The sequence below is a fragment of the Lithobates pipiens genome, unplaced genomic scaffold (genome assembly GCF_037356315.1).
Source record: "Lithobates pipiens isolate NorthernLeopardFrog02 unplaced genomic scaffold, aLitPip1_a1.2 Scaffold_27, whole genome shotgun sequence".
NCBI classification, from domain to species: Eukaryota; Metazoa; Chordata; class Amphibia; order Anura; family Ranidae; genus Lithobates; species Lithobates pipiens.
In genome coordinates, this window is record NW_027507788.1 from 161,131,423 (window position 1) to 161,144,664 (window position 13,242).

At 41.2% G+C, this 13,242-nt stretch overlaps 1 protein-coding gene across 1 annotated transcript in view; it reads right to left on the bottom strand.

The window, feature by feature from the left end:
* ROBO4 (roundabout guidance receptor 4) overlaps positions 1–7,394 on the bottom strand; it is a 202,668-nt gene extending 195,274 nt beyond the window's left edge. Inside the window, exon 1 of the mRNA XM_077457781.1 lies at positions 6,928–7,394. Coding sequence (XP_077313907.1) covers positions 6,928–7,105 — 178 coding nt within the window. The 5' untranslated portion in view covers positions 7,106–7,394. The remainder of the gene's footprint in view (positions 1–6,927) is intronic.
* Between the last annotated feature and the right edge of the window lie 5,848 nt (positions 7,395–13,242).

The window sequence follows — 13,242 nt, forward strand, 5'->3', positions numbered from 1 at the left end:
TACTTTTTTGTGGTGCTTTCACATGTTATGTTGCACATTATATAACAGAAAAAAGGGGCCTAAATATGTGTGTGGTAAGGCACAAATATGTCCTCAATACATCATGTACCCAGTATGGGTAGTGTCAATCTAGTCTACAAATATAGCATATACAAAAATACTGTCCTAATTAAGGCTGAAAAGAACCAGAGGATCAAAAGGAGCGACACAGTATACAATGTATAGGAAAGTGAAAAAGAATGAGAATTTTATTACTGAATAAATGTCACTATAAAACTCCTTAAAGTGGATGTCATATTGCAGATTATAAGATTTTACTATCATTTGAGCCAAGTCTTGCCACAAAGAGTTAATCCAGCTCTGAGCAATCCCCTTTTATTGTTAAGTGAGATAAATCTTGACAAACAGAGAACATTTTTGTCAAATCCTCCCCCTTGCTGTGAGTGACAGGTGATTTACATATCTCATGCACTAGCCTAAGAGACACGCATTATTTTTTAATTCCCTTCCACTCCTTTCTTCTGCTGCTCTGCAAGGATTGGCTGTTCCACAACTCAGCATGATTTGGCATGCTGAAGTCATGTGGGTTCTTTTCTGGGTTTTGACTGGATGTTAGTGATCATAGCAGAAGTTCAGTGTAAGACATACACAGGAGAAAATGCATGTTGATAAAGGGAGTGTAGAGGTGGGCAGGGAGTCTACTGACATCAAGACTCCACCCACTGATCCCTGGAAAACAGACCCGCCCACAAAATCTGCAGTTTTTCTGGTCTCATAGCAGACAGAGGGGAGACATTTGATAGATAAGTATACATGCAGGAGGCATATATATCCTTCTAGATAATCCATACTGCAGTAGTTTAGAAAGGATGAGAGTGGGTTTACATCCACTTTAATAGGAGACAATAATGTAGATACTGAGAAAACTTGACAAACAGCCAGAGAAGTCAGCATCAGGTAACCTCTGGGTGTAGCTACAAACAACACGGGACATACTGTATTTATCGACGTATAACACACACTTTTTTCCCCCTTAAAATCAGGGGAAAATCGTGGGTGCGTGTTATACACCAATCCCCCACCGATCCTCTGATGATTGTGAGCGGAGGAGCGAGCCGCCGAGATCATAGCTGAGTGTACACGGCTAGACTCGGCTCCACTCACAGTCATGTTCAGTCCTGCCCTATGATGGACATAACACAGGGACTGGGCGGGACTGTGAGCAGAGCCAAATCTAGCCGAGTACACTCGGCTATGATCTCTGCAGCTCTCGGCTCCTCTCGGCTACTCTCACAGTCATGCCCAGTTATGTCCATCATAGGGTGGGACTGGGCAGGACTGCGAGAGGAGCCGAGAGCCACCGAGCACCGCCGAGATACACAGATCAGCAGTGCCATTTTTAAACTGGAAAGCTGCAATGACACTGAAGCAATGACAATGGAGCAAGGCTACACTCACAAGTCTGCAAATGACACTGGGACAAGGCTGAAATGACAAGGCTACACTGACACTGACAAGGCTGCAATGACAAGGCTACACTGACACTGACAAGGCTGCAATGACACTGCACAAGGCTGCAGATGGACACTGATAAGGCTGCATTGATGGGCATTTAAATGTATTTTTTTTTCCTTAAACTTCCCTCCTAAAAGTTTTTTTCCTTAAAATTCCCTCCTAAACTTGGGGTGCGTGTTATACGCCGATAAATACGGTAGACAAGACACACAAGAAATAAACAAATAAACAATCATCCGGACGCTAAGAATCTGTATATGGATGTGAATGCCACACCAATGATGTATATAATGACGCACAATTGTGTATAATAAAGCATAGGCATCCATATAGTGGTCCCTGGGAAGCTCGAGCCCACGGTATGGATGGAAAGGAAAGGTGGAAGGGAAAATTGAATTGTGCCTCGGGAGGAAACTAACTTGTATATGGGGAGAGCCCCGGTAAAGTCAATATCTGCTGATAATGGAGGAGACAGCCTGGATGGAAAGTAATAGCACCTAAAAGGGAAGCGTAACTGCTAAAGGATAAATAAAGACGGTCCATGATCTTTCCATATAATCTGCCAAAAAATAAAGTCCTGTAGAAAAACAATGGGGATAATGCCCATATAATGGCAAAAAGGATAAAATTAGGACCAATCCATAGTACACTTAGATGTTGGAGATTGAAGCAGTTCAAAAATACAATCACTACCCAGTATGTTCTGGCATTTGGATGTATCAAAAATGACACTCAGACTGGCCAGTGTTAAGTATAGATAAAGACTCCAGAGTCTACTTGCCAGCAATCCACTTTATCGTACACAGTGTCTCAAACACTATCAAGCCTACGATACTTTCCTGTTGTGATGCAATTTATGTTGGATCTGCATTCAAAGTACTGTTTGGTGTCCACCCTCCCTTATATCTGAGAAGACACCATCATGCATGATACTGGCATTTAATCCTATTGATACGGTACTTGTTTCTCATCTAGCTGTAAACACTCTCCGTATATAGCGGCATCTACCGAGTTCCTCCAGCCTCTCATGCATGCATAGACCGTGGGGGAACTTTCGGGACACGGAGGAAGGCATCACATGATGCTGATGATGTCAACGTGTTTCGCAATAAAGATCACATAGCTTTGTCTGGACGTGACATTAACTTGCATTGCAGTAAGGCAGCCCGTTCAAAATGAATGGGTTGCCAACATACCCCGACGTCCTAAAAATTGCACATGACCCTTTTTTCTAATGCAACGCACTACTGTGCTTCATGGCTTGCTACAGCACAGGTGCGTTGCTGTAGTGAGTCGGGGTACCGTTCAAAATAAATTGCACCGCAATGCAGCAATGTATGTTACATGCATTACCCATGTTGCCGCAAAGCAGAAGTGTACATGGGCCTTTAAAACATTCAGGGAACTACAGTGCTTTCAAAAAGTTATTATATCCCTCGAAATTGTACACATTTTGCCATGTTACAACCCAAATTATCAATGTATTTTATTGGGATTATATGTGATAGACAAACACAAAGTAGCACATAATTGTGAAGCGGAAAGAAAATGATAAATGGTTTTCAAAAGTTTTTACAGATAAATATGTAAAAACTGTGGTGTGCATTTGTATTCAGCCCCCCTGAGTCAATACTTTGTAGAACCACCTTTCACTGCAATTACAGCTGAAAGTCTTTTTGGGGATGTCTCCACCAGGTTTGCACACACAGAGCTCAAGCTCTGTCAGATTGGATGGAGAGCGCCTGTGAACAGCAATTTTCAAGTCTTGCCACAGATTCTCAATTGGAGTTAAGTCTGGACATTGATTGGGCCATTCTAACACATAAATACGCTTTGATCTAAACCATTCCATTGTAGCTCTGGCTATATGTTTAGGGTCATTGTCCAGCTGGAAGGTGAACCTCCGCCCCAGTCTCAAGTCTTTCGCAAGTCTCAAAACTCTAACAGGTTTTCTTCTAAGATTGCCCTGTATTTAGCTCTATCCATCTTCCCATCAACTCTGACCAGCTTCCCTGTCCCTGCTGAAGAAAAGCATCCCCACAACATGATGCTGCCACCACCCTGCTTCACAGTTGGGTCGGTGTGTTCAGGGTTATGTGCAGTGCTAGTTTTCTGCCATACATAGCAATTTTTGCTTTTAGGCCAAAAAGTAAAATGTTGGTCTCATCTAACCAGAGCACGTTCTTCCACATGTTCGCTGTGTCCTCCACATAACTTCTCTCAAACTGCAAACAGGACTTCTTATGGCTTTCTTTCAACAATGGCTTTCTTCTTGCCACTCTTCCATAAAGGCCAGATTTGTGGAGAGCACGACTAATAGTTGTCCTGTGGACAGATTCTCCCACCTGAGCTGTGGATCTCTGCAGCTCCACCAGAGTTACCATGGGTCGTTTGACTGCTTCTCTGATTAATGCTCTCCTTACCAGGTCTGTCAGTTTAGGTTGATGGCCATGTCTTGGTAGGTTTGCAGTTGTGCCATACTCTTTCCATTTTCGTATAATGGATTGAACAGTGCTCTGTGAGATGGTCAAAGCTTTGGATATTTTTTTATTACCTAACCCTGCTTTAAACTTCTCCACAACTTTATCCCTGACCTGTCTGGTGTGTTCCTTGGCCTTCGTGATGCTGTTTGTTCACAAAGGTTCTCTAACAAACCTCTGAGGGATTCACAGAACAGCTGTATTTATGCTGAGAATAAATTACACACAGGTGGACTCTATTTACTAATTAAGTGATTTCTGAAGACAGTTGGTTCCACTAGATTTTAGTTAGGGGTATCAGAGTAGAAGGGGCTGAATACAAATGTACGACACACTTTTCAGATATTTGTTTGTAAAAAAAATTGGAAAACTGTGTTGGGCTATCACATAAAATCACAATAAAATCCATTTACGTTTTTTGGTTGTAACATGAGAAAATGTGGAAAATGTCAAGGGGTATGTATATTTTTTTAAGGCACTGTATTTATGTAAAGTTGATCCAGGAAATATCCGATCACCTCTGGGGGGGGGATCAGGGAATACATTTTTCCTCTACTAGAGCAAATTGGATCAACTGTAGGAAAACGATTGTGTATATGCAGGTTTTCTACTCGTTTTTCCTATTGGTTGAACTGGATGAACTTGTGTCTTTTTTCAACCAGACTAACTATGTAACTATGGCACGATTACCAGGGATTATTTTTTTAATTAAAAGCTCCAGACTGCAAACAATTTCTTGAAATTACATCACCATGTAAATGGGATTTTAGTCTATGTACTTTAATAATATCTAGTGGAACGATTAACAAGCACCTTTCCTGCCAATATAAGGGAAATTATTATTATTATACAGGATTTATATAGCACCAATGGTTTACACAGCGCTTTACAACTTGAGGGTAGACAGTACAACTACAATACACATTAATACAGTAGAAATCAGAGGGCCCTGATCGTTAAATAAAAAGGCAAGCAATAAAACTGGCTAATGAATGATATAAACAGAAAAGCCCTAAAATTCTCAGGGCATATTTTAAAGCAGTGCGTATGACATTCAACAAACTATCACCACAGGTGAATCTTCCAGCTGCACGTGTTTTAAATGAGCGTGATTAATTCACCATCACTAAATATTTACATGTGAAACTCACATTCACTGCTTTATACACATGTCCCTTACATAGCAAAACACTTTACATGTTACATACTGCAGCCCAAAACAAACGCATTTGTGCCTAGATAATTGTACATTTACAGGAAATGCCATGATCTTAGATGATGTAAATTTCGTAAACCCAAAACATTTTTTTAATAAGTCTAGATTTTTGGACAGTAAAAGTGGGTATAAAAATTAGGTTAAATTGTGCCCTATAGACCTGAACATACACATGCTGGTGATATGTTTTTTGTGGCCAGGTGTGAAGGGGGTGTGAAGGGGAAGATCAGAGCCAAATGCTGGTGCAGGGTTCTTACAACAACCATTTGCTATATCTGTGAGGGTTCTCGTTTTTTCCAAGTTATATTACAACTACCGGTAGTAGTAGATGGTCAAATTCAGCTGGACTTCTTGTGTAATGTTGAAGATGATTTGTAGCTTGTCCCTTGTCAGAGACACACCCCTGCATTTATATCCACATCCTGGACAATCAACATCTACACATTTTATAGTGATTTGATTAAGGCTGGCCATACATGAGTCATTTTTTCTTCTCATTCAACCAGCAGGTTGAACGAAAGAAAATGACTTGATTCCCCAAGCCACTCACTCAATGTGAATGGGGGAATCCCTCCCGTTGAGTTACTCTATTTTGACAGCAGGCAGACTTCCCTGGCACCAGAATACGCTGATCAGCACCACCAGATATAGCCGGCGGCACCGATTGAGAGACATTTTTTCAACAGGCTGGTTGTACACAAGTTGATCGAAATGTGGCTGAACAGGCTGAATTTCGATCCATGTATGGCCAGTTTATGGTGTCTTAAGGTGTGGATATAAATGCAGGTAGCTCCACAACTTGTGTACCTCCCATTCTGTTCTTTGACAGTCAACATCTACTTATTCCATGGTGATTGAATTAAGGTGCCCTAAGGTATAGATAAAAAAACTTATGGATATCTTCCTGATACTCACTGGAAATGAAGAAGTGGGTTAGATAAGCTAAAAAATAACATATTTAGAATTATAGAAAAAGTCCAGTTAAGTGTGACTAATACATGATTGCTATTGTCCCCAGTCAGCCAGGAATGTCTGCAGGTACCCACAAACACAGGGATATTGGATATTGGAGATTGCGGGGGGGGGGGGGCATTTAAATCATCCCCAAGCAGCTTATTATCTAGGTGGCATGCACTAAAATTAAAATCCTAACGTATATTGTTCTATCGTTCTTTAAAATGCAATAGCAACAATGCAAAGTTTTTATTCTCAAATTTGTTATTCATCTACCATTGATGATCAAATATGTCTAAAGCAAAATATATGAATGCTGTTCATGTAATTCTTTATCCGAAAAGTATATCTACAGCCAATTTGTTTTTGTTTAGTTTTTGCCTTAAATCAGGAAGATTTAAGAGCTCTGATGGATTTTACAGCTATCCAGGGCTCCACTAGAGAGATTTTTCCACACTTGTCCCAGTGACAACAGTTTCACCAGACAGGAAATTCCTGTTTGGAAAAAAGAGTTTTACCTGGAGTCCTGGACATACACTTTCATTTTGCTCAAATGTGTCCATTATCCTATGTTCTAACATATTGCCATTTCTTTTATTTCACCTGATGTTCTTATCTACTGCACTAAAGACTAAAGAAAATAAAAAAAGCTGTTCTGCAATTAACTTTTATGCCCATCATAACCTCCTTAGGAAGTCTTTAACGAGGAAATGGTAATTGATGAGGAGCGAAGGCTAGCAAGGTGCTGATTTTGGCTCTTACCTCTTACACGGTGTCTTCTTTTGGGTCGGTGGTGGTGGAGGTGCCTTGGGTGACGTTGGGAAGTCAATAGGTCATGTCCTTCAGGCTTCAAGGCTTGACCACAATGACAATAGTTCACCTGTGTGCCCCATCCTAGTGGCAGGAAGACAAAGCTTACAAAGAAAACCATCAAAATCATTGACGTTGATGTTTGATTTGCACCCAGGTAAAAAAAACTAAAAAAAAACTTCCAAAACACAAGGTTCAAATGAAAAAGTGCCCAAGGACGCCTTCTTGCAGATACAATTCAAGTTTGTGCTTTCTATTCCCTTCCATCCAGTTTTGCCAAATTATTTAGAATGTGTTATTAAGGATGTTTTCAACAGCTTTTGTGCGATTTTTTTCACTCTCTTCTTCCTCCTCCTTTTTTTTTCTTTATGAAGTTTCGGAACAATGGGGCAGAAAAGCATGCAGACCCCATGCTGGGAGAGGGTCTGAGAAGTTTAGACAAGACTTCTCTCTCTCTCTTTCCAGCATCCCTGTCATCTGAAAGCACTTGGGTGGGGGCTTTGACAGTATTTTGTACCCTCGCTGACACTAAGTAAATAGAGAAGCAATTTTGGTTTTTATTTCTTTCTGAATCGCCACTGGCGCCCATCACTTTTTCCATTTTCCCTCCATGTGTGAAATTTATTTTTACGTTTTGGCAAAGTCATGTGAAAATGTCATTTTCAACATTCCTCTGCAAGATTGACTATTCAGTTGAATAGCAGTGCGGCTTTGCTGACGACCGTTTCGAAAACTGAATTGATTGCCCTTTGATCGCGTTTAAAGCGTCTAAGGAGGCTTTGTAAGACCGGTGGGGAAATGTGAATTTTGAAGGGGGCTTAAGACATTTCCATTTGTCAAGGAAGGACAATGCCCTCTATATGTTTGCTATCACATTTACCACTAGAGGTTGCAATTATTTTGAGGGGTCACCAGTGTTGGAAAACATTCATCGATGGTGGTGGGCCTTAGCATTGCCACCTCTTGTTTCCAACATGCTGAGGGCAATTCTTTCTCTCCCGGTGAGGTACAAACATAATTAGCTGTAAGAAATTTGTACCACTCTGGTGTATGGGCCATTAATCATCCTTAATAGTGGAGCTCCTTAAACAGCTGCCAAAAGACCATAAGAAGTGATAGAGGGACCATTTAGGATGGGAGTTGATGGACTGCTTAAAAGTGACTGATGCTCTGTAACACTGTCAGGACTGCAGAAAAAAGTTCCAACTACAATACAAATACCAAACAGCCACCTAAAGTAATGTAAGTGAATAATTAGTATGGACAAATTATAGGCATAATATTGAATAGACAAGATATACCATCATATGGTGGATGGCATAATGGTTCCGAAATATGCATAAAAGTGGCATGGTCAATGTTGGGGTAGAGACAATTCCTTTGGACCTTGAAAAGACTTAAAACAGACACTGGCCTACAAGTGGCCCAACTTTTAGAAGGTGCTTCATATTATTTTCCTTCATTGGCAAGGACGGGTATATATATATGGCCACTGGTTGGGTGGGCTTTAACTCAAAGTGGCCACATATATGTGTCCGAGGGGGGGGGGGCTTTTCTGTGCTGAGTGAGTACTCACTGTAACAGCAACCAATCACAGCGGTCTGAAGATCAAGATCTGAAAGCCTGCCTATGCCTCCTGGCATTTAGATCCTCTTAAAGGTACAGGGACAGCGGAGGCAATGGGTTAAAGTGTATGTAAGCCATAACAATAAATGCGTTGTATTTGCTCCTTTCTGGTCTGTTAAATATACCATACTACAACTCTGAGGACTACAGAAGAGCACCCCCTATGGTATGATGATGAGAATAGAGGAAAGTCTTCTGTAGTCATAGCACACTTTCTGTCCTAAAATGATAACCCTGCTGCTCCATAGACACAGTACAGTGAGTGAGTGTTGTCCTCAAGACAAGAAGTGGTATAATACAGGAAAAGAGAACTAATCCACTCACCACAGCTAAAAGCTGGTAATCTGGGATGCATTGTTAGGCCTCATGCACACTGGGCAGAAAAAAATTCAGGTTTTACAGTTGTTTGGCATTTATTTTTTCAACCCTGTAAACACACGTGTATGTTAGCCTACGTGTCCATGCACACATACTGTAGGTATTTAATGGAGCAGACTGAAAGAAAATCCCATTACCAGCGCATTTAGGAGAGGAACGCTTGGGAAGAAAAAATGCGCACGTTAACGCTAGACGCATTTTGGCGCATTAATGCATTCTAATGGCCGGAATACATTAATACATTAATATTGTGTGAACGTGCATAAACACATATGCCAAACAAGGCTTTTACTGCATTTTTGCAAACAGCTTTTCTCCTGCCAGGAGGTAAACCAACATAAAAGGTGTTGCCTTTAAGCCCCTGCCAAAATGTAGCTGGATACTCTGCTGGAGTGATCACAGCCTTTGGGAGGTGATAGGAGCCTAATTGGGGTTCCCGGAGCGAGTCTCATGCCTTGGGTTCTTATGGACTTGTAGCTGGACTTGCCTTTGTGGGTTAATGCCAATCACTGGCTCTAAGGGACTTGCACTACCTTTTGTGGATTATTGCCTTAATGGACTATCGCCTTAAAAAGGAATACTTTCTGGACTTGCCTCCACTATAACGTATGCACACTTTATGTAGAAGTGCTCTGTACAGAATTTGTGTTGAAACAACTTTTTGGGAACTATGCTGTATTCAGTAAAGGATTTATATTTGTTTACTTGCTTCGCCTGTTCTGAAGTCTCTTAAAAGAGGTGCATGTACAGCGTATCAAAAGAGCAGGGCTTGCAACACAACAAGGGGACTGAGCTAGAGAAAGATACAATAGATGGGTCTAACACACAGAGTGCTGTCTATTTTAAGTCCAAAAGAGGAAACTGCATTTGTCTACCCCCTCCTCTCCTCATTTTGGGGGGGGAGCCAGTACCTGGTTTTGACAGGTACCAGCTCCCAATTCCGGCTGCGGGCTTTGTGCATGCGCAGTAGGGAGCCGGCTGTGAAGCCTTAAGGCTTCACTGATGGTTTCCCACTAGCCGAGATGACGGTGGCAGCACCCGAGAGCCAACTGAAAATCGGCTCAAGTGAGGACATCACTGGATTTGTGGACAGGTATGTGCCCTAATATTAAAAGTCAACAGCTACAGTATTTGTAGTTACTGATTTTTTTTTTCTGAAGGAGCCTGGAGCTCCTCTTTAATGTGTTGTTGCTAAGGATTACAGTGTTTGTGTCACATGCAAGGTAGCCAATCAGCCAGGAGCCACTGGCAGGGTAAATGTTTCTTCTGGTAGTGGAGAGGGTTAAGTGCTTTGCACCTCCACTTGTGGTCATTTACCCACTCTTTGGAAGTGGACCCCTGGCTCAGAGTGCCTAGGGACCCAGCCTGAAGTCATGGGAAGAAGAGAGATCCAGAGGGGCCCCAGGAGAGAGAGCAAGCGCAGAGGTTGGAGAGAGATAGAGAGTTTCCTGTCTTCCATAGCAACCATGGGATGTGTCACTGGGAGAGAGGTTACATGAACTGCTTGATTAGTGGAGTCTGGTAAAGGCTCAGTGGTATCAGCCTCAAAATTCTTTACACATGGGAGTGGTGTCCTCTTTGTATAAGGGTGTCTGGGGTGCTTAAGTGTCATCAGTGTAACATTAACAGTGTCATTGCAGCTCGCTCTTAAGCCTGGGAGATCTCCCTTAATGTCCACATGACCACAGCTCCCAGCCTGAGGTTCAGGCCGGCATTAGCGAGTGCAGTTCCACTTGTTCCCATGCAGGTTTTTAGGCCCCACTCACAGGGATATATAGCTAGGATATCATGCTTTTATACTTTTACATATAAATTCTTTTAATACTTTTATGGTGCTCAGGGTGAGAAAGGAAAAAATAACATTACATCAAGGTCAGCTTTAAGAAGATTTTTTTTTTAATCCAAAGAAAGCATTTAAAGATTGAAGTTCCTCTGTAAAGTTGAATTTCGGGCAAGAAAAGGATGGATTGGAGAGATATGGATAGAGTTTACAACTATTTCTGATAGATATGCATAGAGTTTAGTGTTGCCCATTTAGGAGATTTCTTTACACTTCCTGTGTGGTCAGTGGGACAGGATATAAGCAAATTCTCCAGTATTGAAAGGATTTTTCTTAGTTGGGGAAGAGTTAGTGACTCTGTCAGGGCTTTGTTACTGTCTGTGTCCCTTTGTGGCTATTGTCCCAACAGGGGCCAGAATAGTAATAAAAAGGGCAGATGTTCTAACCCTTCCCACTCCAACAAAAAATGGTTTTGCTTGAGTTCCACTTTATCTAAACAGCGTGAACATTGTGTTGTGACAGTTGTGTCACACGTAGGCTTCACATGCAAAGCGTCAAAGAAATTTGGCTGAAGAGCAGAGCTCCCTCAGCCAAACATGTGTCGCCAACTCCAATCATTGCAGGGCAGCTCTCCAGTCTCCCACATGAGATTCCCGTTCTCTGCACCTTCCATAATCCCCTTGATATTCTGGTCACACGTGCAAATAAGAGAGGCTTCTCTGTTTCATGCAACAGTGACAAAGCTCCCTTTCAGAAAATGGCTTCAGATAACCGTGTTGGCAAACATGGAACTCAGAATGAGGCTGGAGATGTCTTTGTAGGACTTCATCCTTAGAGCAAATAGATTGTTGTCTATGGCCTTTATCTGGAGACTTGTTATTCAGGACCTCAACAATCCTGATGTTTGTTTAGAGGTCCGATCAATAGATCAACAGTTTTAGGTTCTCTAATGAAGTAGAGTAGGAAAATCATGGAAATCAGATTCCAGTAGTTCGGCTGAACTCCATACAGTGTGTGACCAGCAATTAATGTGTAGGTGCTTGAAATTAAGAAATATACTGGCCTACAGCACAGGCTATCTGCACATATGTTCTGTTCCTATGGAATTTTCTTGCTCAAAACTTTGTAATCTGGTTGCAAATAAGAACCAGAAGTTCATATCAGCTCTCTGGCAGCCCACCTCAGCTAAGCCTGAAGAAGGGAGTGCTACACCCCTGAACTATTATGCCTTTTGTATATTTTGGAGTTTAATCACTTAGGGCCTTGTAACCTCAAGTGTTGCCCCATAGTCATATCTTGGATGCCACCCACAAAGCATCCCAATAGGCAAAGTTTTACTTGACCTTTCATTTAATTTTATCAGTTCTTATCAGAGATTGCTTCCAAAACAACCTAGTCTTTCAGATATTTGACCCCTGTATTGGAAGCTTCTATCATGGCCATATATGAATATGATGAATACAAATGAGAATCCTGTCATTCAAGATATTGGCAGGGAAAAAATATCTGTTATTTATCATATTGTCTGTGTAAACTGTTTATTGGAATGTATATATTTGATTTTTCAAGGATACCATCTTATTCAGTGTATATTTCTGAATGCTTGCAAAAGCATATGATACATTTTTAACCACATAACATTATTTGATGAATAACCAATTTTTTTTTTGTATCAAAAATTTGTATAATATATAACTGTCATTCAGACTTTAAATCAGGTGCTTCCAAACTTTTCAGTACATAAGCCACATGCTTTATTTTATAAATATTTGCAGGCCAATAAAATCATTTTTATAAATCATTGAATAATAAATGAATGGATACGTTTTTGGAATCAGCATCAGAGCCCCCTTTACATCAGGATCTCATCATAGCCCCACCTTACATCAAGGACCTCATCAGAGCATCCCTTACATCAGATTCCACATCAGATCCCCCTTACAATCAAGGTTGGCCTTAGGAGTCCCCCCTTACATCAATCCTCAGAGTCCCCCAAACCATCCTTCACATCAGAGTCCAACCTAGACAATTCTCCTTACATCAGAGTCCCATTTCCATTATATACCGTATCAGTTGTCTCCCCTTACCTTGTTTATAGTGTAGGTGTAGTCAGTGAAGCCAAAAAGGACCACTTATATACAATCTCAACGGCTGCAAACCAACCTCGGGAACTGTTTAAACTGGTTAATCAATCAATGAATCCGGTGTGCCTAGAACCCCCAGAAAGTGAATCTCAGGTTTACTGTGACAAACTGTCTGATTTTTTTATCGATAAAGTCAAAACCATCAGGGAAACAATTTGTCAGAAGAAAACATCCGACCTCAGCCAGCAAATACATAAAGAGGATGTCTGCACCAACATACCGCAGCCGCCGAAATTTTCACTATCCCCAATTACCGTAGACACCGCAAAAACATCATTAATAAACTGCGTGACAGTACCTCACCTATTGACATCATCCCCACAAAACTACTGAAAGAAT